Raw genomic sequence first — 26,646 nt, 5'->3', positions numbered from 1 at the left:
ATTGCAAAATATGCTAGTTGATGAAAAAAAATCCATTATAAAATTATCTTTGGGGAGAAAAATAATTATTGCAAGAATATATGCTGTTAGTTTTAAATTGGTTTTTGTTTGTGTGTATGTGTGTGTGTGTGTGTGGTCAAAATACTAATGGTAGTTTTCTAATCTATGAGAGTTAAAATAAAACATTTCTTCTTACCGCCATTTTCTGATTTCTCTGAAATACTAGCTAATTTCCACAAAGCTTTCATCTGCTCTGAGTTCCTATAAAGAAAAAAAAATCATATATTGGCAATTCTCCATACTGCTACTCTGCATCTACCGGTATTCTTTTAGGCAAGTTTTCAAGTAATTAAAAATATAATGCAAGTATGTATTGGAGTCCAGACTCAAAGAATATTTTAGATATTCTCTCTGAAGAGACAGTCCTTAATGTAACCTTGAAGCCAAACTATTCATGGCTTTATGAGTGATAACAAACCTCTGAATGAAGTTCAGAAACTAACTGATAACCTGATGTTCGTCCATCGTGTTCGAAAAGGACCTTGATATCTAATGGGTTGTGGGCACCATTGTTGTAGCATTTGCAGCTCTGGCTTTGCGGAGTGCTCTCTTCTCTTCTGCTATGAATGTTCTTCTGGCCTCAGATGTCTGGCAGCCTTGGTGGATCAGCATGTGCCACGTTGGTCAATGAGTCTAAGGTAAGCTCTAAATTGTGGATTTGCTCCTTCAGAGTGTAATGATCCCTTGTAGAGAAATCATTAGGGTAGCCAATGAGCTAAGATATTTTTGCATGAACAGGAATTCTGTCTTGCTTGAATGAAATTTAAAATCATTTTGGCCCATCCAGGACCTTGCAGCCTCCAGATACTAATTCAAGGTTTCCAAACCATCTCTAGTTAAGACCATGGTGCTGATATATAATTCAGTACCATCAGCAAACTGTTGGCATTTCAACCCAAACTAGTGGAAGATCTTTTCTGGCAGTTTCATACAAATGTTAAAACTTAAAAGCACACAACACTGGAATAACTTTAAATTACAAACAAGTGTTGTGCACAAGGAAGGATGCCTCCTGCAGAGCCCTGCAGACCAAAACATGGATCCAGGAATGGCAAGTTAAATACTACACCAGCAGTTATCTCAACTTGTTCTTAGAGTTCAGTGTCACATAAAGATACTTTCATTCATTGAGAAGAATGGGAATGAGGAAGGAATTATCAAATTGTTAAAAGGGGGGGGGGGGGCTTTCCAAAAAGACTACCCATTCCTGAGAAACAGAATGTGAAAATAATTCAAAATAGCCTCAGATATGCTTTCAATATTCTGTTATTCTATCATACAGCTTTTAAAAAAATAATGGATTCCCTGAGATGCCTGTTTCTTGACCATGCCTAGTTCAAAGTACTGACAACAATCTTGAAAATCTGTCAAAGCTTTTTTTCTCAGGACTGTGTAGTTCCCCTTCCCCCATAGGTTTGCTTGTTTCTTCTTCCTCATTTCTAAGGATAGGTATAAATTATTCTGCATTCACGTACCATTACAGTAGTGCATCTCATCACGCAAAGAGCAATCATTCATGCCTTATATTTCTGCAAGACCCAAAATCCAGAAGATAAATCTCTCACAAGGCCAACCACTATCCAATCAGGTTTCAGTTTTACATATCAACTAGGGTGGTACCAAAATATTGTGAAGAGATGAAGTCTTATTTCAGACAGATATACTATTAAATTAGAAGCAGCAGCATATCAAAAATTTCAGAATCCAGTAGACACCTTAGAAATAGACCTGCAGCATCATACAGTTCCCATTGATCTCCCAACACTTCCCTCTTTCAATTCCATGAGAACTGCTTCAAGCAACAATAATCAATGTATTTCAGAAGTGGTTTTAAAAGACACATCAAGAATCTTAATATGAATTTAATGCAGTATTAATTTAAAAAAAAGTTACCATTTCGCTGGAGGAAGTGACTGCATGTTGATTACACCTCCATCAACTGGTACAATGACTTGTATATTGGATAACGTACTTGGCATTGCCATAGATGCTGGATTGTATTTGTAATCAACTCTTACATCAGTTGTGCCAGCATTACATTTCCAATATGTAGCAAGATTCAGAGGTGTAGACTGGATACCATTTGACAATACCTTTGGAAATAATATAATAACTACTTTTAGGGTCAAACCAGAAAAATCTCCTGACTTCCAAAATTCATTTTTCATGTACTTTTGGTCTCTAAAGAGCAATTATTATTAAAGTTAATTTCATAAAAATAGAGATTTTGAGATGTTTTCATTTTTGGTATTAATAATTAAATTATAATTATATACCTAAATTCCCTAGGTTGGAATTACTTAATCTATTAATACTTAACTACTAAAAATTTGAGTAAAAATGGAAAACAAAATGACAAGGTGGGTGCAGTTTTAATCAATTATCTAATGAAAAGGGATGTACCTGTTTTTATGGGGGCTGCACACATTCAATTCAAAAGATCAGATTTATAGATTGGAAAAATTTCTGTACTGAGTTTTACTTTTCTAAGTTTCCAAGAGTAGCTATGATTAAGAATGTTTTTGTCCAGCTGATATTGGTGTACTAATTAATACTTTTTATCTCCACAGTTGCCTTGTTACTCAATAAGTATCACTCACATTTATTACTGTGAACTGTTCTAGGACTATCTTTGAAAAATTCACCTAGTGAACAATACAATTGCTTAACTGGAACTGATACCAAGTCAAAAGATGACATGCATGTAGCTGAATGAACTGGGATTTCAAGGGATTCCACTTCTATTCTACAGGAAGACATATTGCCTAGTAATGAGCAGGTTGACTTATCACGTGATTCTGACTGTCTGCCCACTGCACAAACTGAAGTGTAACTAGACTCTGCGAATCTGACATCTTTCTTTCTTTTTAAGCCGTTGTTAATCATTTGCAGAGAGTTCAAAATGTTGCTTATTTTTATGACCTGGAATACCTAAAATAATGTGTGTCATATGACTACTGAAGTCAGCTGGAAGACAGTTTGTGCATTCAGCTTCATGCTAAGGTGTAGTTAGGACTAGGGTCAAATCTTCCATGCGGAGTTGTTGCTATAATTAGGCTTTGTTTTGTGACTTATAATTATCATATTTTCGGAATATAAGATGTGCTTCCCCCCAAAAAAAGACATTGAAAATTTGGATGTGTCTTATACTCCAAATGTAGCCGAGCCCACCCACCAGCCTCCGTGCATCCTCTTCCTGGCTGCAGAGATTGCCACAGACAATGGTGTATGTTTTTGGGTTCTGTGTGTCTCATGTTTTCAGCCTCCAAGTGCTCTTTTTTGAGAGCTGTTCAAGGCTGTGGAGATTACCAAAGCACATCGCCGCTGATCACCGCCTATGCACACTGCGCTTTCGGCCTTTGCGCATTGCATTTTAGGCCTCCACACACCTCATTTTTGGCCTCTATCGCATTGCGGTTTTGGGCAGCAATGTGCTTTGGCGATCCCCGCAGCCTTGAATGGCTTTCAAATGGAGCATTTGGAAGCTGAAAATGGGAGGCATGGAGCCCAAAATTGCAACCCGGGATAGCTACTGCCCTATCTTACCGCTTCCGTGCTTTGCCTGCTTTACTCACTGGAGCTACCTTAGGGGATCAGCTGTGCTTTTGAAGTTGTTTAACATCCTCAATGAGGCACATGTGAGTGAAGTTGATGCTGACCAGGCTAAGAACACTGATAGGCAGAGGCAGAATCCCCCCCCCCTTTTCCTCTCCCAAAACTGAAGTGCATCTTATACTTCAGTGCGTCAGGCTAACTGCTCCATACTGTAAATACACCCCTGCTAATATTTACTGAAATTGAATGAAGTAACATGGATAGATTTGGGATGCTGGAACCTTTACAGTTACACAAATATACAACACAATAAATATAAAATGCAGATTGAGGAACCATTATGGAGTCTATTGCTAATTTAGATTGGGCGTTGTGATCAATCAAGCAACTATGATCAGAGTGGTTTACTATTGTTGATTATCAGTATCTGGATGACTACCTGTTTCAGGCAATACCATATCCCTATACTCTATTTCAGAAGCTTTAAATATGCTTTTGAATGTAGTTTTAAAACTGTGCATTGTACAGATTGTCTAAGAGAGATTCTGTCTCTTCTTTTACATTATGGTTAAAAGATACTGTATTTTTCTTATTTAGGGAATAAAAGACTTTTTTCAAACTCAGGCTTCCTTTGACGATTCAATCATTGTTTGGTTCTTCCCTGAAATTTGGGAGACATTCATCTTCTTTACAGTATGGAAATTTTATTTCCCAAGCCATTACTGTGGAATATAAAGACATATTACATATGGTGGTGGTGAGGGTGGTGGGGCAAGATCTGCTGATAAAGGAAGTCAAGAGACTGAGACATATGGAGCTTTTTAAGGTTTAGTGCTGAGTTGACACTCCCTCTAGCAGAAGCAGAAATGGCATGTTGCTGACTTTTTGCCATGTCAGCCCCTTCTCTTTGGTTAACAGCCCAGGGGCTAAGAGTAACAGGAAGAAAAGGGACAGTTTCCATAGTAAATATGAATCCACAGCTGCCAATGCTTGGAGGAATCTGCAAATAACTCGCCAACACTAATGAAGGTATGCTGCAGGCCAGAAGGCAGTGTAGCATAAAGGTACTTAAGGACTTTAAAGATCTTGCATGCTGCTTGTAAGGGCTATGACAGTGTTTTTCAACCAGTGTGCCGGGGCACACTAGTGTGCCGCGAGACATGGTCAGGTGTGCCACGAAGCTCAGAGAGAGAAAGAAAGGAAGAGAGAGAGAGAGAGAAAGCAAGAGAGAAAGAGAACAAGAGAGAGAGAAAGAAAGCAAGAGAGAGAGAGAGAAAGAAAGCAAGAGAGAAAGAGAACAAGAGAGAGAGAGAAAGCAAGAGAGAGAGAAAGAGAACAAGAAAAAGAAAGCAAGAGAGAGAGAAAGAGAGAGAAAGAAAGCAAGAGAGAGAGAGAGAGAAACAGAGGGAGGGAAGGAGAGAGAGAGAAAGACATAGAGGGAGGTAGGGAGGGAGAGAGAGAGCAAAAAGGAGAGGAAGGAAGAGAAAGAAAGAGGGATGGAGAGAGAGAGAAAGAAAGAGGGAGGGAGAGAGAGGGAGGGAGAGAGAAATAATGTGAAAGGGAGGAAGAGAGAGAGAATTTTTTTGTCCAAACTTTTTTAGCCCCCCCCCCCCCCGGCTCAATGTGCCCCAGGGTTTCATAAATGTAAAAAATGTGCCGCGGCTCAAAAAAGGTTGAAAGTCACTGGGCTATGAAATACAAATCAGCAGGAGCAAGGACACTGAAACATTTTGATGTTAGGGATTCCTAAGTATCTGCTCAGGAAACATCCAACCATCCTTAATACTTCTGGCAACATAAAATAACTCATGCTACTGATTATGAACAATGAACCTGCACCCAAGCATAATCTAAATATCTGAAGCAGAAGGTTATGACCTATAAAGCCCTTCATGGAAGCGGACCAGAATATCTCCGGGACTGCCTTCTGCCGCACGAATCTCGGTGACCGATTAGGTCCCACAGAGTTGGCCTTCTCCGGGTCCCATCGACTAAACAATTCCGTCTGGCGGGACCCAGGGGAAGAGCCTTCTCTGTGGCGGCCCCGACCTCTGGAACCAACTCGCCCCAGAGATCAGAGTTGCCCCCACCCTCCTTGCCTTTTGTAAGCTCCTTAAAACCCACCTCTGTTGTCAGGCATGGGGGAATTGAGATATCCCCTCCCCCTAGGCTTATAGATATGCATGGTATGTCTGTGTGTATGATTGGTTTCTTAAATGGGTTTTTTAAATTAACTTAATTATTAGATTTGTTCATATTGTTTCACTATTGTTGTTAGCCGCCCCAAGTCTACGGAGAGGGGCAGCATACAAATCTAATAGATAGATAGATAGATAGATAGATAGATAGATAGATAGATAGATAGATAGATAGATAGATAGATAGATAGATAGATAGATAGATAGATAGATAAACAAACAAACAAACAAACAAAGTGAGCAAACAAAATATTCCAAAAGTACTAGACCTGATGCGATATATGATGCTGATGATAGCATTGGATAGCTCATCAGACTACCTCTGGCTGCTTGTTCCTAATGACAGAATCCTTCTACCTACTTCAGCCTATAGATGTATCTTTCCTCCTAAGGTTACTAAGATGGTCACATCCAGAAGTCCAATATAAAAAGAAAACATGCAACGAGGTGCAATTCTCCAAAATCAACAAAATAGGAATCTTCAATAAGATTTTTAACTTTCTATGCTGGTTAAGTTTTGGTTTTAGTTGATTCGCTGATCAGCTAGTTAAATAGCTTGATTCAGTTTTTAAAGTAAATTTAAAAATGCAGACACTATGTTAATCTGCTATGCCATTTTGGAACAGGCTTATTTCTGTCACACACACAGCATTCTGAGTAAATATATGGTGTTTACACAGTAGGAGAGATAGGGTGGTACTGTATTTTTCACATTATAAGGCACACTGTACCATAAGACGCTCATTAGAGGAGGAAAACAAGAAAAGAAAAAAATCTGCCTCTGTTTCCCAGCATCTAGTGTCCATGCAGCAAACAGCCTAATCAGCATCAGCACATTATCACATCCCCAGCACGTGGCTCACCAGGGCTCCACCCCATTGCACCCACCCTGGTCAGCTGAGTTGAGCTGCTGCTGCTGGAGAACGCTGGAGCCTTTGCTACCGAGCAGCTGTTTGCCGATTGGATCGGCCACCAGGATCACTGCTGATCAGCTGTTCTAGGCAGTGGGGATTGTTGCCGCTTCCACCAATCACTACTGCTGCTTATTACCGTTTGGCACTGCTGCCGATTCCCAGGGCCTAAAACAGCTGATCGGCGGTATTATGGAAGGCCCATCAAACTGCTGATTAGCTGCTTGGTAGCGAAGGCTCCAGTGTTCCCTGGTGGTGACAAACGGTGGCAGCAGTGACAAGTGGCAGCGGTGACACCAACCCCCTCCCTCGCACCACAATATGCGCTCTATAAGGCACAGAGACATTTCCACCCACTTTTTTGGTGGGGAAAAGTATGTCTTATAATGTGAAAAATACGGTAATTCATGCCAGCAAACAATATAATCTAGACTTGTTAAGATCCTAAACTCACAACAAAATACAAAAATTACCTGGTACTTCAGAACTTCTACGTTGTAATAAGAAGCAGAAGGATTCTGCTCAGATAGCTTTTTGAGGTAGACTGTGACAGCTTGCATATCCATCCAAAAATCCCTCATACTGGAATCACTTTGTGATGGATCACTGTGAACAAAATGTAGGCATGAAAACATATATTTGAACCTTGTTTAAACGTATATTTAAACATCTGTGTTACTACAATTGAGAAGATTCACGGCTGTAGATAACAATGTTCTCTTTTATGTTGAAACCCTCTTACGGAAAAAATGGTTTTTTGAAACTACCAGAAGATATCTCTATCTTCCATCATTAAAAACAAAACAATAAATGCAGAGACGGGCAGAATTTATTTATGACAGAGACCTTACTACAGACCAGATGGAAAGCTAGTATATTAGCAGAGAGGGGTGGCATTCAAATCAAATCAAATCAATCAAATCAAAATAAATAAATACTCATGTCCAACACTAGAAAGCTATTCAATGTCAGAAAAGAGAGGAAACAGATGTCAGAAAAGATAGGAAGCAGAAATGACTGATTTACATGAAATTTCAAGACCATTTTGGGCAGAAAGATAATTTCTAGCATAATATATTTTTCTCTATGCGGTCGAATGTGTTGGTCTATGTCCATAACCTGTACATTTCCTGATACTTCGAATGACATGACTGTCACTAAGAAATCTTGAAAGTCTACAGTTATAACATTGTGCAGTGGAACTGCTGGAAATGATAAATGATCTAAGCCAATGCCACCCCAACTTTTTCCTTCATTATCCAAAACTGTTTATCAAATGTTCCTTTTAACTAAGGTAGGTAAAATACACTTCAAATCAATTTTAGTGTTGCTGTACTGATCGTAAAATGGATCCATGAGTCATTACCCGAAAAACGTTCCACTTTTGCTCAATTTTGGGTAATTTACTTAGACTTTGGAAGCAGTGATATAAGCTGTATGCGCTCCAAGGCTTTTAGTGCTGCAAGGAGTTTAAGACAAATGATTACAAGGATCAGTTCAGTTTTGAGGATTTCGGATTTGATATGCCAATGTTCTATCTATGATTTCTGAAGTTTAAGTGTTCTTCTAGAAAATGTCTTTCTTCGATAAATTACCGTTATGTGTGTCCAAAAAAGACAAAGAAAGCAAGTATCAATCTCCTCTTTCTCAAAGAAGAACAGAAATGAAATTGAAGAACAGTTGAAAGCTTAATTTGTTTCTGACCCAAAATTTAAAGTAGCCAGACAGCAAAAGACTATACAGAGTTAGTTGCTTTAAAAGTTCTAGGTTTGATTTGTAGCCTTTTAGAATAACTGACTTTATAAAGATAAAATCTGCAATTACCTAGTTTAGAAACTCTGAGGAAAAACATACCACAGATTTGGGATTTTTTATTTATTTATTAGATTTGTATGCCGCCCCTCTCCGTATATATCAACATCAATACATGAACAGTGTGGCCTCTGAGTATGGTTTATGTTAATACAAATAATAACAGTCAATTATTATTACATTAATCAAACTTATATGATCCTAACATTAATGTACTTTATTATTTTAAAATAGTTATTCAATAGTTAAATGTTCCATTCTAACGTAAATGATCTTCTTGAACATACATAGTAACACCATCTTTCAACTCCTCATCTTTCCATTTAATTATCACTTATTTTCAATGTATACAAAAATTATAACTACTAATATTCTTTCCCTAATTCTTATTTCTACTTCTGGTCAGGTTACTCTTACTAATCCTACAGGGTGCGTTTCAAAAGTAATGCAATTGAATTTCCCGCGCCGCTCCTATTGGTTGGAGTAGGTGGCGGGGGGACGCTAAGCTTTGTCGCGAAACTGGTCTCAGTGCTTTCCAAGCTGTGGAAGCGGCAGAACGTCAGTTATTGTAAATCTCTGTGAGCCGAAGTTTTACAACGTATAGAAATTGAACCTGATTATTTGGACAACGTCATCACTGGTGATGAAACCTGGGTTTTTGAATACAACCCAGAAACAAAACGCCAAAGCTCTGAGTGACACACCTAAGCCCCAAAAGGCAAGAATGAGCAAATCAAAAGTGAAAACAATGCTAATTGTCTTTTTTTGAAAGTAAAGGAGTGGTCCATAAGGCGTTTGTTCCTCAAGAATAGACAGTTGCCGCTGCCTACTACGTGGATGTGCTGAAAAGACTCCGAAAAAGGGTCATCAGGACGGGAAAAGACATCTTCGCTACCTGGCAACTCCATCACGACAACGCGCCTTGCCACAACGCGCTACGAGTCCATGAGTTCCTGGCCAAACATCAGGTGCCAATGCTCCCCCCCCCCCCCCGCCACATAGTCCTGACGTTGCCCCAGCAGACTTCTTCCCTCGGATTAAGGCAGCCCTGAAAGGAACCCATTTTTCATCCATAGAAGAGATCCAATCAGCCGTGACGAAGACCTTGCAAAAGGTCCCTGAAGACGCCTTCCAGGGCGTGTACCGGTCATGGCAGAGTCCCTGGAAAAAATGTGTAGAGGCCCAAGGAAAGTACTTTGAAGAATTTTAAGTGTTTGTGCAAATACGTTCAATAAATTACTTTTAAAAAAATAATTGCATTACTTTTGGAACGCACCCTATATTGTTAAAACACATATTTATGTTAATACATAGTCCTTCATATAAAAGTGTATATTCTTATTTCTATCTCTATTTCTAGTTTTTAATCAGGCCATTATAATAATAGAAAAAAGAAGAAAGGAAAAAAGGGGGAAATAGTTCTATTCTATCCATCATTGCTTGTCGTTTTAATATTTTAATTCTTATTCGGTTTTTGGCTTTCCTCCCATACCCCTCTCTTTGTCTCTGTCAACATCTTCATTGTTTCTTCTAAATATTTCTCCTATCTCTAAGCTGCCATGTCTCTAGAGCATCCACCCATACTCCTATCTCCCTTTCAAAATCCTCTTCCAGGTTATCCAATTCCAATTTCATTTTTATATATCTCAAAAAAAAAATAATTCTTCTCCTCTTGTTTTATTTGGTGATTTGCCTGTTCTATCTTTTTCTCCATTCTTTCCTCTGCTTCCTCTCTTTCCTGGACTCTTTGATCTTCATTCATTGCCAGTTGTATCATATTTTCTACTTTGTCACTTATGCCTTGGATTAAGTCTTTTATTGCTCTTTGGTTCTTTATCACATAATGCTTTGAAACATATATGCCATTTCTCTTGAAATCTCACTCATTTCCCCACAGTAGTTTAATGTCTACTTTTGGTCAGGGCCAAAAGCAATATATTCAGTTCCAATTTTGCTCATCAAAGAGTTCAATAATCATACCTCTTTACATCCCAGGGTTATTAATCAATTCCACTTAAATAGTCCAGACACTTTCCACACAACAAAAGTCACTTCACTTAAAAATCTTTCTTATCACAATAGCAAAATTATTAATTATAGGACAGTTAGTATCGCAATCCTCCAAAAAGATGTTGCTCGTTTCTCCTGACAAAATTTTCCTAGATTTGTAGGGGTGTAGTATATTCCATTTACCAGTAGACAGCAGCAACAACAGAGGTTTCAGCATTGTTTCAAGTGTGACAAATTAAAATCCAAATTTAATTCAGTTTATAGAGACAAAAATAAATGGTCGAATCAATTCAGGTACATAGTTCCAGCATATTATAATGCCTTTCCACACCTACCCAGTTCTAAATCCAATTTTCTTTTATTAAAAGATTGTTACCTTTTTTCCCCTCAATTCTTTTTATTCGGGTATAGAACTTTTCTGCCTATGGTTGTTCGCCGCTTTTAAAAAGATCATTCTAAGAGTCTCCTTTCTTCAATGGATTTTTTTCCTTTAATTTTAGGGACTAAATGCAAAAATAAAAAAGGAATCTTCTCACCCAGCTCCAATCACTGTTTACTAACTCCACTTCAGCACCAGTCTTAGGTGTTCCTCAGCTGCCCCAGCTTCGTGGCAGCCATGTTTTGTCTGCCTCTATTCCTCATCGTGGCAGAGAGGGAAAGAAAATCCCCGGGTCAGGCATGAGAGTTGTGACTCTCCGTGACCATACAGGGCATCCCTCTTTATTTGCCTCCCCTACAGTGAGGCTTTGGCTCATCTCGGAGCCCACCAATGGGGAGGATTCGGTATGGAAGTGCAGAGATCAGTTCCTCATGTCCAATTTCACCATGATGTCAACCAGAAATCCATGCCAGACGTTCAAAATAAAACGACTCTTTACAGGATCTAGTTTGCGAAAATAATTTATAATTTTGAAAATTGTTTACAGTGCTGAGCAAAATCAATCTTTAAAAGTCTTTATGAAGAAATTTGTACAAAAGATTTCTTCACTGCAGTTGCACTGGTGACCATTTGGATTTGCATTTAGTACAGCTTCATGAGAAAAATCAGTAGGCACGAAAGAACAACAGAACTTAACTCAGAATCAAATAATAAGACCTATAGTCTTCTGAATGTTCAACTATTTGTATCTGCTGCTTTGAGAATAAATATGCTCAGTAAGGCATACATTACTCTTTCTTGTTGTCAAGGAGATCAAAGTAAAAGAAAGACATTTTCTCCCACGAAAATATGTTAATAGTACACCACATGGTTATGATGACTTGCAATTTTAAAACAAAGTTCCACCCAATTTATGTCTTTCTGTCAATTGATGCCAGGTATGCTGATGGGTAACATTTATACGGAGTTGCTTCAACCACACTAAAATTTAGGGAAAGTTGCTAAAAGATGAAACATTATTCTCTCATGCCTTGCCAATATCTCAAATTATCTGGAAAAAGTTTGCAGGTGTTGATATCTGCAAAGCCTACTTAAAACTGGTAAAACTGGTAGTTGTAGAATGGTTTCAAGGTAATTGTCACAATGTATTCTAACAAAATGGTGCCATATATAGTACAATGAAGGTGGTGGACCTTTAAACCTAATCCATTAACAATTATTATGCTTGCTGTCTAATTTCCTCAGTAAATGACAGAGCACATCAATAGTAAGAGGAGCAAAAGCAATTCTTGAAGAAGTTATAAAATAAACTATGAATCAATGAGCAATAATGTTTCAGAACATTACAGCAAGACTTAAGCATCTAATCTACATGGTTATATGTTTTTTCACTATTTCCTTTTCCTTTTATGTTAGATATTGTAAACTATAATCTCAGAACAGGCATTACAATCTTCAATTTATACTGTAATCCTCTCTAAAAGTATTTCAAGTTGAACAGCAATAAGTATAATGTTGTAAGATAACATAATGTAATGTAACAACACACTTTAGCATAGCATAGATGGATTTTTTAAAAAATCATCTTGGACTTGAAAGCTTGGTTAACGTTATTTAGAAGTTTTCTGAAATGAAATATCTTTATAAAATTAACAGTTAATTTTAATTTGTCACAATCATGATTTTTTTAATTAAATTATAAAACTTAAATGCAAAAAATATAAGAGTATTTATAAAAGAAGCATACTTTGCAAGTCAAGTAGAATGAAATAAAAAAGGATAATAAAAAGTATGGCTTTATAATAAATAAAAAATACAAAACCTGTACACAAGTTGCACATTTGGAAGAATCTGCTCTAGTTTGCTTGTGTTTTTTACCCTAAAGCAAAGCACAGCAGGAGATGGGTTGCTAGTGAACACTTTAATAATCCCACTTGGGAAGGAGACTGTCATATCACCAGTTATTTTCACAATACATCTAGAAAAAATGTAAAAAGACAAATGTTACTTTTACAGCTATAATTATTAGAATCACAGTAAAATATATGATTGGATTTGAAATGTACATAAACTCATTTATACATTTAAACTGTAGACAAATATTAGCTGCCATTTTTAATTTATTGAGCTCAGTTGCTTGTCTTATCTTGTAGAATTCAAATGAAGCAAAATGGAGAGTCAATTTTCCTCACATAAACCTGCCCAGAACAACTTTGCTCTTATTTTCAGGAAGTGCTGAGCACCCAAGAATAATTACCATTTTGGGAAATGCTCCAAATAACATTCATGCAAATACCATTCTATATATTTGGGGAAACTTGAAATTTGGAAACTTTAAGATGTCTTGACTTCAGCTCACAGAATTCCCCAGCCTGCATGTTGATTGAAATCCACAATTTAAAGCTGCCAAATTTGACAAAAAAAAAAACCATTGGTGGAGGCAGCCTACTCCATTCATTTCAATCAAGTACATACAAATACTACCTTAGTTGTAGAAGATAAGGGTAAGTTCTGGTCAGAATTTGGGGGAATGGAATGATTAGTTCCATACAACATACTTTTTAAAAAAAAGTCCAATCCACAGTAAGTATATAAATAAAATGCATTTGATGGAGTTTTTGTTGAAAGAAGGGATGTTTTAAAAAGTAAACTTGAAAAGGTCTATAACATAGTCTAGCAAAAGAGATGAAAAAACTGCAGTAGTTATGCATTGCCAAATGTAAGAGTTGTTTAAAAATACAATATACTACTTGAAATATATCAATCAATATTAAAGTTTCAAAAATTGTTCAGAACTAAGAAGGAAACCTTATCTGCTTTTTAAATGCAAAACACAACATTCGAAATGAATTACTATTTTACTAACTTTGTGGGATCTGCTCCTTTGAAGTAGGCATTTACAGATTCAGTTAGGGCTATTGCAACAGGCAATGTATCTTGAGTTCCTAGGCTGACAGGGCTAGGACCACGTGAAGTTCCTAGAATATATAATGTCAATTAAAGGCTTCAATTAAAAAATATTCACTTTGCAGTTGTTAATGCTAGTTCTATTATTCATGACTTTTATTTTTAAATACAGTGGTACCTCATGATACGAACCCCTCGTGATACGAACCTGGGGTTCGGAAAATTTTTGCCTCTTCTTATGAACTTTTTTCACCTTATGAACCCACCGCAAATCGCAAAATGGCGCTCCGCTGGGTGCCGCCGCCCGGCTGTCACCTTTTAAAACAGCCGGGGTGCTTCTCGGCATTCTCCCAAACCCGAACTCTTCGGGTTTGGGAGGCCGCCGAGAAGCGCCGCCACCCGGCTGTCACCTTCTGAAACAGCTGGGGTGGCTTCTTGGCATTCTCCCGAACGCCTAAACCAGAAGTTCGGGTTCGGGTTCAGGTTCCGGAGGCCGCCAAGAAGCGCCCGGCTGTTTCAGAAGGTTACAGCCGGGTGGTGGCACTCGGCGAAGCGCCGTTTTTGCAATCGGCGGCGGCGTTTTCGGCCGATCTGGAGGCTAGAAAGGAGGTGGGGAATCCCAATAGGGCATTCCATGGGCGGAGCTTTGACGTCACTGTTCTGAAACAGCCGGGCGCTTCTCGGCGGCCTCCGGAACCCAAACCCGAACCCAAACTTCCGGCTGTTTCAGAAGGTGACAGCCGGGCGGCGGTGCTTCTCGGCGGCCTACTGAACCCAAAATATATCAATAAATATTAAAGTTTCAAAAATTGTTCAAAACTAAGAAGGAAACCTTATCTGCTTTTTAAATGCAAAACATGACATTCGAAATGAATTACTATTTTACTAACTTTGTGGGATCTGCTCCTTTGAAGGGTTCAGGAGAACGCCGAGAAGCCCCCCGGCTGTTTTAAAAGGTGACAGCTGGGCGACGGCGCCCAGCGGAGCGCCATTTTGGGATATATATATTTTGCACAGATTAATTGCTTTTACATTGTTTCCTATGGGAACCAATGTTTCGTCTTACGAACGTTTTGCCTTACGAACCTACTTCCGGAACCAATTAGGTTCGTAAGACAAGGTATTACTGTATTATATATAAGATAATGCAAAATTCTAAATACTGCATTAATCAATGGAAGTTCAATGCAAAAATATATTTAAATGTCATATCAAAGTTAGAGTTATTATGTGCAATTATGAAAAAGAGCTTAGAATAAATTCCAACACCAAAGTAAGATCACATCATAACAGTGTAAAAATGAAATGAGAAATGAAATGAAACAAATGAAATGCAGTGGTTCTCAGTGGATTTTTATTTGTAAGTTCAGAAATGTGGACTTTTTACTATTATATGTGATGCAAGTCTCACCTACTGTGAGTCCAAGTGATTGTTGGGAGCTTTGGTATCTAGCTGTTCCTGAAAAATACCATGTCCATCTACAATAAAGGTCTTTATAATCCAGTGATGGTCAAATGGACATATTTGTTATGTATCACTGAGGTCTATTTAGGTGGAAACAGAAAAATAGCGCAGCCTGAAATCACTCTGATTGAGTTTTAGGTCCTGCAATTATTGTTTTAAGAAGTTTTGGGGGAAAAGCAGGCCTGTTACAGCAAGTATTTAGGCATTAGGGATTGCCTATCTTTTTGTTACTTTTTAATTCTGGTGATAGTTTTTGATTTATGAGAGATTGAATGCATTGGGTAAATGGGAGACTGTTTGGATACTATATTACATATTTAGTTATAAACCACCTTTAGACAATGAAATTATGTGGCCTATATTTTTTTGTAAATAATAATGTCCCCTCCTCCCCCAACCCAGAAACTAAAAAAGATGTGAATGTTATCATGGCAGACTATAAACTTACCAACTGTGGGTGTATTTGTTGCACTTAGTGAAGCAGATGATGATAATGAGGAAGAACTCTCTGCTCGTGCCAAAGGGGCTGATGGAGGAGGACTGGAATTGGAGGTCAAAGGAGGGCTGAATGGTCTTGGCTAATAAGCAAAATTCAAAAACATTAACTTATAGTTCAAATGAACAATACTATGATCAGAGAAGTAAACATCATTAGGGTCAAGATGTAATGAACCTACAATTTCATTAATTCCACTGAGTTTCCCTGAAGTCAACTTTGGTCTAGAAGCTGGTCTTGGGGGAGGTACTAATGTTCCTACTGAAAGAGGAGTTGTTGGTCTTCCTGGAAGGCAATTAAAGAATATTAATGTGTTTGTACAATTAATTAGAAATTGTTCCAAAATATTTAAATCTAAGATTAATTTAGCAGTATTTTAAGAGTTAGGAAAACAGCTCAGCTAAAAAAATAGTTCAGCAATTGGTACTACACTACTGGAATTATATAACTATAAATTATTATCCATAGCTTATGAATTGTGAAAAATTCCCATTATCTTGTTTATAGCTATTGTGTATTTAAAGCATCAATAATGAGTTTTAATGGATCACATTATAAGATTGTAGAAATAATTGCTACTCGATTAAATTACTGAGTTTTAAAATATAGAAATATTTTGTTGTTGAAACAGGTAGAAAATATTACTTTAATACAGAGATGTTTCACTTCTTTAATGAACACTGCACTATTAACAATTAACAAAGGGAATATGGTGGTGCAATGGCTTAATGTCGCTGGAACTGCTGGCCAGAAATGGTCTGTACTCATGTGGTTGGAGCCCAGCTCCATGAGACAGAATGAATTCTCATTGTTTGATTTCTAGCTCTTGTCTACCAGGATTTTGAAAGCATGCAATGTTGTGAGTTTACATGTGTATCACTTTGGTCGGAAAACCTAGCTGCATTTGTGTATGCAAAAGAGTAGAAGCTGCATGGGATCTGGCCAGATACGAGACAACACAACCTCTACCAGTGAGGTGCGACTGGTAGAGAAGCTTGGAAGAGATAGCAACCTGAGTGCCATTAGTCAGCTGGTGTCAGCTAGTGCACAAAAGCTAGGCATGGAAGTGCCAAACATAAAGATCTAGCAATTTAGGCTATCAGGCCTGCATTGTGTCAAACATTTATTTATTTATTTATTTATTTATTTATTTATTTATTCATTCATTCATTCATTCATTCATTCATTCATTCATTCATTCATTCATTCATTCATTCATTCAATTTTTATACCGCCCTTCTCCTTAGACTCAGGGCGGCTTACAACATGTTAGCAATAGCACTTTTTAATAGAGCCAGCATATTGCCCCCACAATCCGGGTTCTCATTTTACCCACCTCGGAAGGATGGAAGGCTGAGTCAACTTTGAGCCGGTGATGAGATTTGAACCACTGACCTACAGATCTACAGTCAGCTTTGGTGGTGTGCAGTACAGCACTCTACCTGTTGTGCCACCCCGGCTCCTATGTAGATTTCTCTGATGGGTTAAGGACAACTCAGCATGACCAGCTCTGCATGGTTTGCTCACCACTGCCAAGTGGCTGCAGGGACAACTCGCTGCAGGTAGCTGGAGGAAAGACTCAAGAGGATAGAATGCAGCGTGATGGTAATGATGGGCAGGGTTTCCCATTTTCACACCAGGCTGTTTGGTGGTGGCAGTGGTTTTTGCCCACTGCTGTGGGATATTTAGCAGTGATGCTAGTGTTTGGGCAGTTTGGCAGCAGTGGGTGTAAATATGGGACACGCATGCCCACCATTGTTTCCCTGTCATCTGCCCTGCCCACTGCTTAGCATCTCAGAACTCAGCATGGGGCAGCAGTGGGGAGTGTGAAAAGGGGAAGCCCACAGCCGCTGCTTTGCGCTCTGCCCAACCACTCGCTCACCCACCAGCTTTCATCTTCCCTCTGGCTGGCCACGTCAAGTTGTTTCATTCCATCCCTGACAATGTATGCTATATGCTAAATAAATAGCAATTCGCAAAGTTTTCTGTGCACCTGAAACAGTGTGTGATAGCATTATGGCAGGGCTGTAAAATTTGTGGCCCACAGGCCAGATGCGTCACGTATGCCCGGTTAAGCAAAGGGGAAAAAGTCACGATAAGTCATGTGACACTGCCGTGATTGTGCAAGTTTGACACCCCTGCATTATGGCATGTGCAAGAGCTTTTATCAAAAGACCGCTTTGAAAAGAGAAAATAGCATGTTTAGAAGTTATAGAAAGGGTGAAAAGATTCCTTGAATTATCTTACTCTTCTAAATAAGTATATTATCATGAAAAAGTAGATTTGAATGACTGCAATAGTATATTTTACAATATTTTTACATAGCACACATTTAGTATAATTTTTTATTAAAAAAAACTCCAAGCATAATTTCAAATTTTCATTGATTAAAATGTTACCAGATGAAGACGACGACATTGTTGAGGTCAGGGAAGATGAATCACCAGAATTTCTAAAGAGTGGATCCCATGCCAGGAGGTCATTGTTGCTTTTCCTAATGTACAAGACATCAGAAAATAAATTCAAATTATGCATTTTATACTTATGCATAAAAGGTATCTTACTACAATCAATCAACCAATCAATCAAAATGTTATTGCAGTCATTGGTCAGCATAAAGAGTATAATAATTAAAAAGCATATAGAATCCAAAACTCACATCAAGAATAAAATAAAAATAAAAATAAACAAAAGATACCTTGATTAAAAATTTAAAACAAGAATCTAAAAGAATCTAAAAGAAAGAATTAACAACTTATATGGTACCTCTTGGAAGATAAGCATCAATAAATGAAGATAAATTTGTTAACTATAATTAATTGTTATTCAATACTGTTTTAAAATTATGCCCTGAAATTAGACAGGATTCTAAATGGGGAAAACCAAATTATTTTGTGATGAACAACAAAGAATTTTGAGCAGAAATTAGCTTCTCCTAGAAGTGGAGCAGAAGTTAGCTTCTCCTGAAAATCATATCTAAGAGAACTGCGAAGAGAGGAAGAAGAAAATAGGGATCTATTTTCTTATGTCTGGTTGTTAACAGTTTAAATACAATGGACAATAAAGTAGGCCATGTACTATTGATTTCCAAGATATTTTAGTGTAAATAATCTTGTATAGATATATCTCTGAACTTCCTTCTAGAACACATAAATGTAAAATTAGGAACCTTAGAAATTTTTATTGGTCCAGTTCTCGAACTGAGACAGCCTCTAACTGGGATTGCATCAGAGATGAGATAATTCACTTTCTCTACTCTAAAGATTTTAATTGTGGCTATGATCTGCCTTTTATTATTGAAGATTGTGAATCAAAGCATGGTCCTTCTCATGTATTGAGTTTTGCAGGAATAAAAATCTTGACTGTTCAGGCTAGATTGCTGTTTAACATAATGCATAAAGAAGAAAATAGGGTTTAAAAAAAATCAAAATTATACACACATACTTAGCATTATTTTGAGAACATAAATGAGAATGTATTTGAGAACTATTATGAATCGCACACCTATTTCCAGAGTGAAACCATTAGGCTAACTGAGTGAACAAAGAGAGGAAGAGCCAAGGAAGGGGAAAGTTGCTGAATGATTATTGTTTCTTGACTGCTTTTTTGACTGGGTATTTTACTTCTACAGCTGTCTTGAATTGAAAGCTAGACCTTTAATTTTAATAAAATAAAAAAAACTCAATCCTAATTATAGAGAAGAACCATTTGAAGAAATAGAATTAATGCAAAAATTTGGAAGAAGTAATGATATAATCATGAAGTTAGATAGTACAGGAAGAACAACTGGGACATAATTTTACTCCACACCAGATTTTAGGAAAACCAATTTCAATGAATTACTGGGAAGATTCTCAGCTAGAGAAATCCGCAATGTAAGGGAATCCAAAGAAATATGATATGCTCTAAAACACAGGTGTCCAACCTTTTGGCTTACCTGGGCTGCAATGAGTGAAGAGAAATTGATTCTGTGGGGCCACATTACTAGCTGTCCAGGGGCACTTGGCCCATGGCCTGGGCATGCTTGCTCTTAAAATAAGATATGGAAGCACATCATTCCAAAGAGAAGAAAAACTTAAAAAATCATTGTGGGTGCCTAGAGATTTTTAATTTTTAATCGAGTTAAGAGATAATGTAGGGGAAATGAAAGAAGAATAATTGCAATCATCAAGAAGTAATTAATATAAGTAGAATGCCCAAAAGAATTTTGAGAATTTGGGCTTGCCAGAGAAGATAAAAACAACAAAAAAAGGCTCATTTACCTCTGTCCATAGAAGTAAGAACAGGAAAAGTTGGGCCTGATGTTTGGAGAATATGGTAGGACAACAAAGAAACAGGGAGAAAGTAGAGTATCATAGTTACTATTTGCTTGAGTCTTCTTCATAGAGAATTGAGTTCAAATGGGTCTAAGCATCAACAACTGACACAAAGAATAAAATAAGCTACCTGGCTACCATGAACAATTTTCAGTTGCCAAGATCAGACCATTTACACCTAAGAATATTTAAAGAGGTTGAGATGTTATCTCTTTCTGACAGAGATAAATGAGCCTTTTTTGTTGCTTAAATAATTGAAAGATCACAGAAGGCAGGCATTGTGCCAGAAGAACGGAGAAGGACAAATTGTATCTTTAAAAAAATGAGGGGGAGTCAGAAGGGAACAAAAGCAGGAACAGCAACTATGGACTGATCATCAAAACAGTGATAAAAGGCAAAGCTCTGGCAGGGACGATTAAGTAGCTAGTTTGTATATATTTAGAAAAGATTGGCTAGAAGGAGCCGCCATGAGTGTATCAAGAGCAAATCACAATGTACCTTAATTTTGAGAAATCAATAGCAAAATATTAGCAATCTTTAGTTGGACACAAACTACCTGAAAAATTGTAACACAACAACAACAACCTGCACATATTTATATCAATGTTTAAGTTGGAAGTGTTGGTCTGAGTTCTAGGTCATATACTGTTCAACATATTTTCAAAAGGCTTAGATAAAGGTTGCAGGTTCACAAGATAGATGGACAACAAACATTTTAAACAATATCAATTTTCAAGAAGATCTCAGCATGTTGGTACAGTGGACATAAACCAACAAAATGGATTTAGTGTCAAGGAGCCAAGTACAAAGTCCTTCACTGAAAAACGTTTACAAAAGTCAAAGACACAAGTGTAGGAACATAGGAAACAGTACATGCAAGCAAAAAAATATAAAAAAATCTGAACTTTGTGGTAGAACATAAATGAAACATGAACCATCAATGTTTAAGACACAAAAAGAAAAGTTCAGGTTGAATCAACAGATGCATAGTGCTAAGATCAAGATAAATCATCATTCTGGATTCTAAATGTGATTTTGTCATGCAGAAGATTAGGCAGAATTGTTGAGACTATCTCCAATAAACAGCACAAGAAACATGTTGAACTGTTAGAGACCATGATCTGTTCCAAATAGCTCTATTTCCAAGGGAAGAATGCTTTTCCAATCAGCTGCTGGACAGCAATGGCAGAATGAGTTCTCTTTCTCCCAAATATACAATAAACTATCAATCCTGCCACAGAAATTTGTATTCTCAAGCAAATTTTTGAAAGAAACTACTTTCAGATCTACTGGCTATTTTTTTTTTAAAAAGCCAATAAAATGCCTTCATTTGACACAGTGGTTCCCAAAGGGGGCGGTGGGAACACTTAGGCAGGCAGCAAGCATCTTCCTGTATTTCAGTATAAAAATGATAAGCAAAGGTTTTTTTAAAAAGTAAAATGTAACTCAATGTAAAATTACCAAATTCAGGTTACAAATGCTTTTTAAAGGTTAAATGAAAGCAGTACACATATATTTATTCTAATCTGAACACAAATTAACAACCCCCCCAATTGAATTGAATTTTAACAATGAAAAAATAAAAAACATATTTCCTAATGTGTAAACTGTAATGTTAGCTCAAGCTGTAAATGCTGCAAACTGGAAAAAAGTTTTGCAAAATAATATTCAATGCCTTTCAAATAAACATGGATATCAAATATGAAACTTACTCATTAGATGAAGCAGAAAACTTTGATTTTAACTCTTCACCTATTTAAAAATATATACGATACTTGTTAAATATGTTTAACAATAACATATTTAATATATTAAAATATAATATATTATAATATATAATAATATATTAACAAAATCAGCCAGGATTTAATAAAAAGCAAAATATCATTATTGATATACAGTAGATATAAATATAATATAAAATCTTCAGAAACTAAGCAGTATGCCTATAACTGCCTGTAACTACGTTTTGAGTAAGTGGCACAAGATATATCCTTTTAAAGTTACTCACATTGGGGGGAAAAATCTGTTTTGAGTACTCTCAATACAAAAGGAAATTTAATTATCCTGCACTCACATTATATATCCATTTGCATACAGTGGTCCCTCGATCATCGCGAGGGTTCCGTTCCAGGACCCCTCGCGATGATCGATTTGTCGCGAAGTAGCGGTGCGGAAGTAAAAACACCATCTGCGCATGCGCAGATGGTATTTTTATTTCCACCGCAGCAGCGAGGAGCCGAAGATTGGGTTTCCCCGCCGCCTCGCTGCTGCTGCTTGTCCGCGCGCGTGCCGCCCGCCCCCCCCCCCCCGCGCTGTTGCTGGGGCCGCTTCTCAGCTGAGAAGCGGCCCTGGGGTTTCCCCGCGCGCGCGCGTGCCGCCCGCCCCCCCCGCGCTGTTGCTGGGGCCGCTTCTCAGCTGAGAAGCGGCCCTGGGGTTTCCCCGCGCGCAGCGCGCGCCGCCCACCCTCCCGCGCTGTTGCTGGGGCCGCTTCTCAGCTGAGAAGCGGCCCTGGGGTTTCCCCGCGCGCGCGCGCGCCGCCCACCCCCCCCGCGCTGTTGCTGGGGCCGCTTCTCAGCTGAGAAGCGGCCCTGGGGTTTCCCCGCGCGCGCGCGCGCGCCGCCCACCCCCCCGCGCTGTTGCTGGGGCCGCTTCTCAGCTGAGAAGCGGCCCTGGGGTTTCCCCGCGCGCGCGCGCGCGCCGCCCACCCCCCCGCGCTGTTGCTGGGGCCGCTTCTCAGCTGAGAAGCGGCCCTGGGGTTTCCCCGCCGCGCGCGCCGCCCACCCCCCCGCGCTGTTGCTGGGGCCGCTTCTCAGCTGAGAAGCGGCCCTGGGGTTTCCCCGCGCGCGCGCGCGCGCCGCCCACCCCCCCCGCGCTGTTGCTGGGGGCCGCTTCTCAGCTGAGAAGCGGCCCTGGGGTTTCCCCGCGCGCGCGCGCGCGCCGCCGCCCCCCCCGCGCTGTTGCTGGGGCCGCTTCTCAGCTGAGAAGCGGCCCTGGGGTTTCCCCGCGCGCGCGCGCGCCGCCCACCCCCCCGCGCTGTTGCTGGGGCCGCTTCTCAGCTGAGAAGCGGCCCTGGGGTTTCCCCGCGCGCGCGCGCGCGCCGCCCGCCCCCCGCGCTGTTGCTGGGGCCGCTTCTCAGCTGAGAAGCGGCCCTTGGGTTTCCCCGCGCGTGTGCCGCCCACCCGCCCACGCCGTTGCTCGCGCCTTACCGGGGCAAGAGGGGGAAGACCCAGGGAAGCCTCTGCCCGGCGGGGAAACTCCACCATCTACGCATGCGTGGAAGGGCACGCATGCGCAGATGGTGGAGTTCACTTCCGGGTTGAAAACTCGCGATATAGCGTTTAGCGAAGATCGAGATCGCGAAACTCGAGGGACCACTGTACATACAAAAACATGGTTTACACATCTAGTTTCATAAAAGAAGACATTACATCTAATATAAGCATAAAAACAAAATCACTGATAGTCACCAGGCCAACTTACTAGATGTATTCCGGTTAATTTGTGCCTAAATGTAATATAAAAAGAACAAATTTTAGTAAATACATATTATTTTCTTTGTAAATTAAGGGAAAAGTTAAAGGCAGGAAATATTCCAAAGACAATCTTAAATATTAGACTTAACAAAATGAATGATACATATAAATAAAATATATAAGATAAATCTTAAATTTAGAACATCAGATAGCATCATTATCTCACTTGTTTTATGCAATACACTTATCCCATCTTGGTTGCTCCACCAATTTCCTCCAGTTTATTTCTTAACTGAGTTAGTGAAGCTGGCAAATATTATTTTTAAGTACGGTAATAAAAATAATAAATACAACTAAGGATGATTTTTTTAAAAAAAAAACCAGCTGTCACTCTATACCAAAAGCCAATTATTCTATATAATTCTATATAAAAGTGGTTTCAAACAGCCTCGGCATGGTGCTCTGAATTCTGAACCTGCTGTAAAAAATGTTGCACTTAATAAATATGAAACTAAAAGCATGGGAAAACAAAACAAATCATAACAGCAGCTTATATGAAATTGACATACAAATTAACATCCATGATATGAGATATGAATTAACTAAATGGCCAATTTAAATGAAGATTGATTACTATAATAATAGTGCCTAAGTTTAGGTGCCTGTCATAACCCCTCCAAAAACTTGGAAATGCAGCTTGTAGACAAGCCTCATTGGCAAAGACTTGGAACATTTAATATTTTTAGGTTTAAAATTATAAAGAACAATTTTTTCATGTCTAAGGTAAAAAGAATGGCAGAATTCATTGTTCAAATCCTATTGAATGTAAAGAAACATCAGGATGGTCACAGGCCAGTGCTTTTACACAGATGTTACATTCCATCTTTTGTAGTCTACGACTGGGAAGGTAATACATCATCACGATAGAATGCTGATATTATCAAGATAATGGTTGGCTTCTTTACAGCTTCTAAAACACTTCTGATTGTTTTAAAATACTGCATCCTTTCTATGATCCTATTTCAGGCTTGCACTTACACTTAAAACTGGTTGCAGTGTCCCATAGACATTTGATCCTGATATGCAACATTTTTTTGCTGATTTCCAATGGGGGGGGAGGGGGGGCTGTTTTCCGATATGTATTTTGACTACTGACTTGATTCACTTAAAACTTCTTTAAAAACAGTCATAAAATCAAGACCAGTCACATGGGTGCCTGATTTATGACTAGTGTTGGGCGAACCCAATGAAGTTTGGGTTTGGCGAACTTACCCGAACTTTGCCGTGAAGTTCGGGTGAGTTCGCTGAACCTGAACCCGAACGCAAACAGCAGCAAGCCGCTGCAGCATTCTTTTCTGTAAAAATAAACAAGGAGGTGGGGAATTCCTTTTATTTTTACAGAAAGGGATGCCGCAATGGCGCTGCAAGCAAAAGGAGGTGGGAAATTCCACAATGAGATTCCGGGAGTGTGACTTTGACGTCACGGAGACTCCTTCCTCCCCGTTTCGGCCGGCCAGGAAGGAGTCTCTGTGATGTCAAAGCCCCGCCCCCAGAATCCCATCGTGGGATTTCCCACCTCCTTTTGCTTGCAGTGCCGCAAGCAAAAGGAGGTGGGGAATTCCATGATGGGATTCTCCACTCTCCTCCTGGGCGGCGGCGTTTCGTGGTGTTCGAACGAACGCCGAACCCGAACTTTACCCAAACTTTTAAAAACGTTCGGGCTCGGCATGCCGAACACTGCAAAGTTCGGCACGAGCCCGAACTTTGCAAGTTCGATTCGCCCAACACTATTTATGACCTTCATGGCTTACAATTGAAATTGTGGTTGTAAGTCAAGGACTATCTGTGAATCAAATCCTGTTCTTATGGTGGAATGATAATTACATTCCAGGTTTGAAAATGTTGATAACAGATTATACTATGTTTTATTGCCTATCTTATAATTAATTTATTATTACCAGGACAAACAATTTTCCAATTTTCATGCCATAAAACTAACTGCCTGCTTTGAGTGAACTATGCTTTACAGAACATTACAGTATATAAAATCAATTACAATATTCTAGCTAAATTCCTTATCAAGCAGTTAAGATACTGCTAATTAAATATGATTTAATACTTACAAGACTATGTCTCTGTTAGCATAGGAAATAAAATAAGGAAAACATAGTTACAAACAGTTTTGTACATTCTATATGTACAAAAGGATATTCTTTTCTAATTCTCAAGGCTGAAGCATCAAACCACGGTGTTTTAAAATCATCCTGTTATTTTAATGGGAAATATTTATTTTTTAAAAATCCACTGACCCAACAGTAGCACTTTTTGTTTGATTGCATTTTGTAACTGTTCTTTAACAAAGTGCAACTATCCATCCTAGAGTAAACTTAGATCCCTAGAGTCTACACTATTGTGATGTTCCCACAATATATAAAATTAAAAGTGGTAATAAAGTAGTCAGCACCATTTAAAAAAACAATATTGGGGGTTTATGGAGTTTTGAATGTATGTTGTATATATTGTAAACCTCTAGGACTGCTTGATTAGATTGTTTACAAATATTCAGCAATTAAGATAAAGAATTTGGAATCTATGGACTGTTCTGGAACATTTCTTTCTCCTGGAAGAAATAGATATCTGGGAGAGTTTCTCATACTTGCAACAGAACAAAAGCCAATGGATAATGGGAGTGAAATATTGGATGATATAATGACTTTGCTGCCACCCTCTTGAAACAAATTCAAATTGGGAAAAGATTTGCACAGTTATTCAGGATCATCCCTACAAAATGTACGCTATTCTGTAACTGACTATACTGAAGAAAACGTTTCTGTTTATCATATTTTAGATAGCAAACCAAACAGCTCAACCAAATGATAGCTCAACCAAACAAAAACACAATTTGCATCAGGCAATGGATAGAATTTAACCAAGAAAATGTCTAGCTCTTACATGTCTCAAATAATTTAAACGTCTCTCTAGCTGACTATAATTAAAGCATCTAACTTCAAAATACAATTGATGCCAGTTTGAACTAAGCAACTACAGGTTTGTCTATTTA

At 38.6% G+C, this 26,646-nt stretch overlaps 1 protein-coding gene across 2 annotated transcripts in view; it reads right to left on the bottom strand.

Annotated features, from left to right (window-relative positions):
- FCHO2 (FCH and mu domain containing endocytic adaptor 2) overlaps positions 1 to 26,646 on the bottom strand; it is a 75,313-nt gene that overhangs the window by 4,854 nt on the left and 43,813 nt on the right. Inside the window, exons 14-24 of one of the 2 annotated variants that reach the window (XM_070743138.1) lie at positions 25,709 to 25,720; positions 23,593 to 23,617; positions 21,822 to 21,861; positions 18,193 to 18,287; positions 15,975 to 16,078; positions 15,746 to 15,875; positions 13,792 to 13,903; positions 12,748 to 12,903; positions 7,198 to 7,330; positions 1,954 to 2,153; positions 197 to 261 (exon numbers count right to left, since the gene is read on the bottom strand). In XM_070743138.1, coding sequence (XP_070599239.1) covers positions 197 to 261; positions 1,954 to 2,153; positions 7,198 to 7,330; positions 12,748 to 12,903; positions 13,792 to 13,903; positions 15,746 to 15,875; positions 15,975 to 16,078; positions 18,193 to 18,287; positions 21,822 to 21,861; positions 23,593 to 23,617; positions 25,709 to 25,720 — 1,072 coding nt within the window. The remainder of the gene's footprint in view (positions 1 to 196; positions 262 to 1,953; positions 2,154 to 7,197; positions 7,331 to 12,747; positions 12,904 to 13,791; positions 13,904 to 15,745; positions 15,876 to 15,974; positions 16,079 to 18,192; positions 18,288 to 21,821; positions 21,862 to 23,592; positions 23,618 to 25,708; positions 25,721 to 26,646) is intronic. The other variant, XM_070743139.1, reaches the window with a different exon arrangement.

The sequence above is a fragment of the Erythrolamprus reginae genome, chromosome 2 (assembly GCF_031021105.1).
Source record: "Erythrolamprus reginae isolate rEryReg1 chromosome 2, rEryReg1.hap1, whole genome shotgun sequence".
Classification (NCBI taxonomy): Eukaryota; Metazoa; Chordata; class Lepidosauria; order Squamata; family Dipsadidae; genus Erythrolamprus; species Erythrolamprus reginae.
Note: the sequence above shows the minus strand (reverse complement) of the source record. Positions and strands in the feature narration are given on the sequence as shown.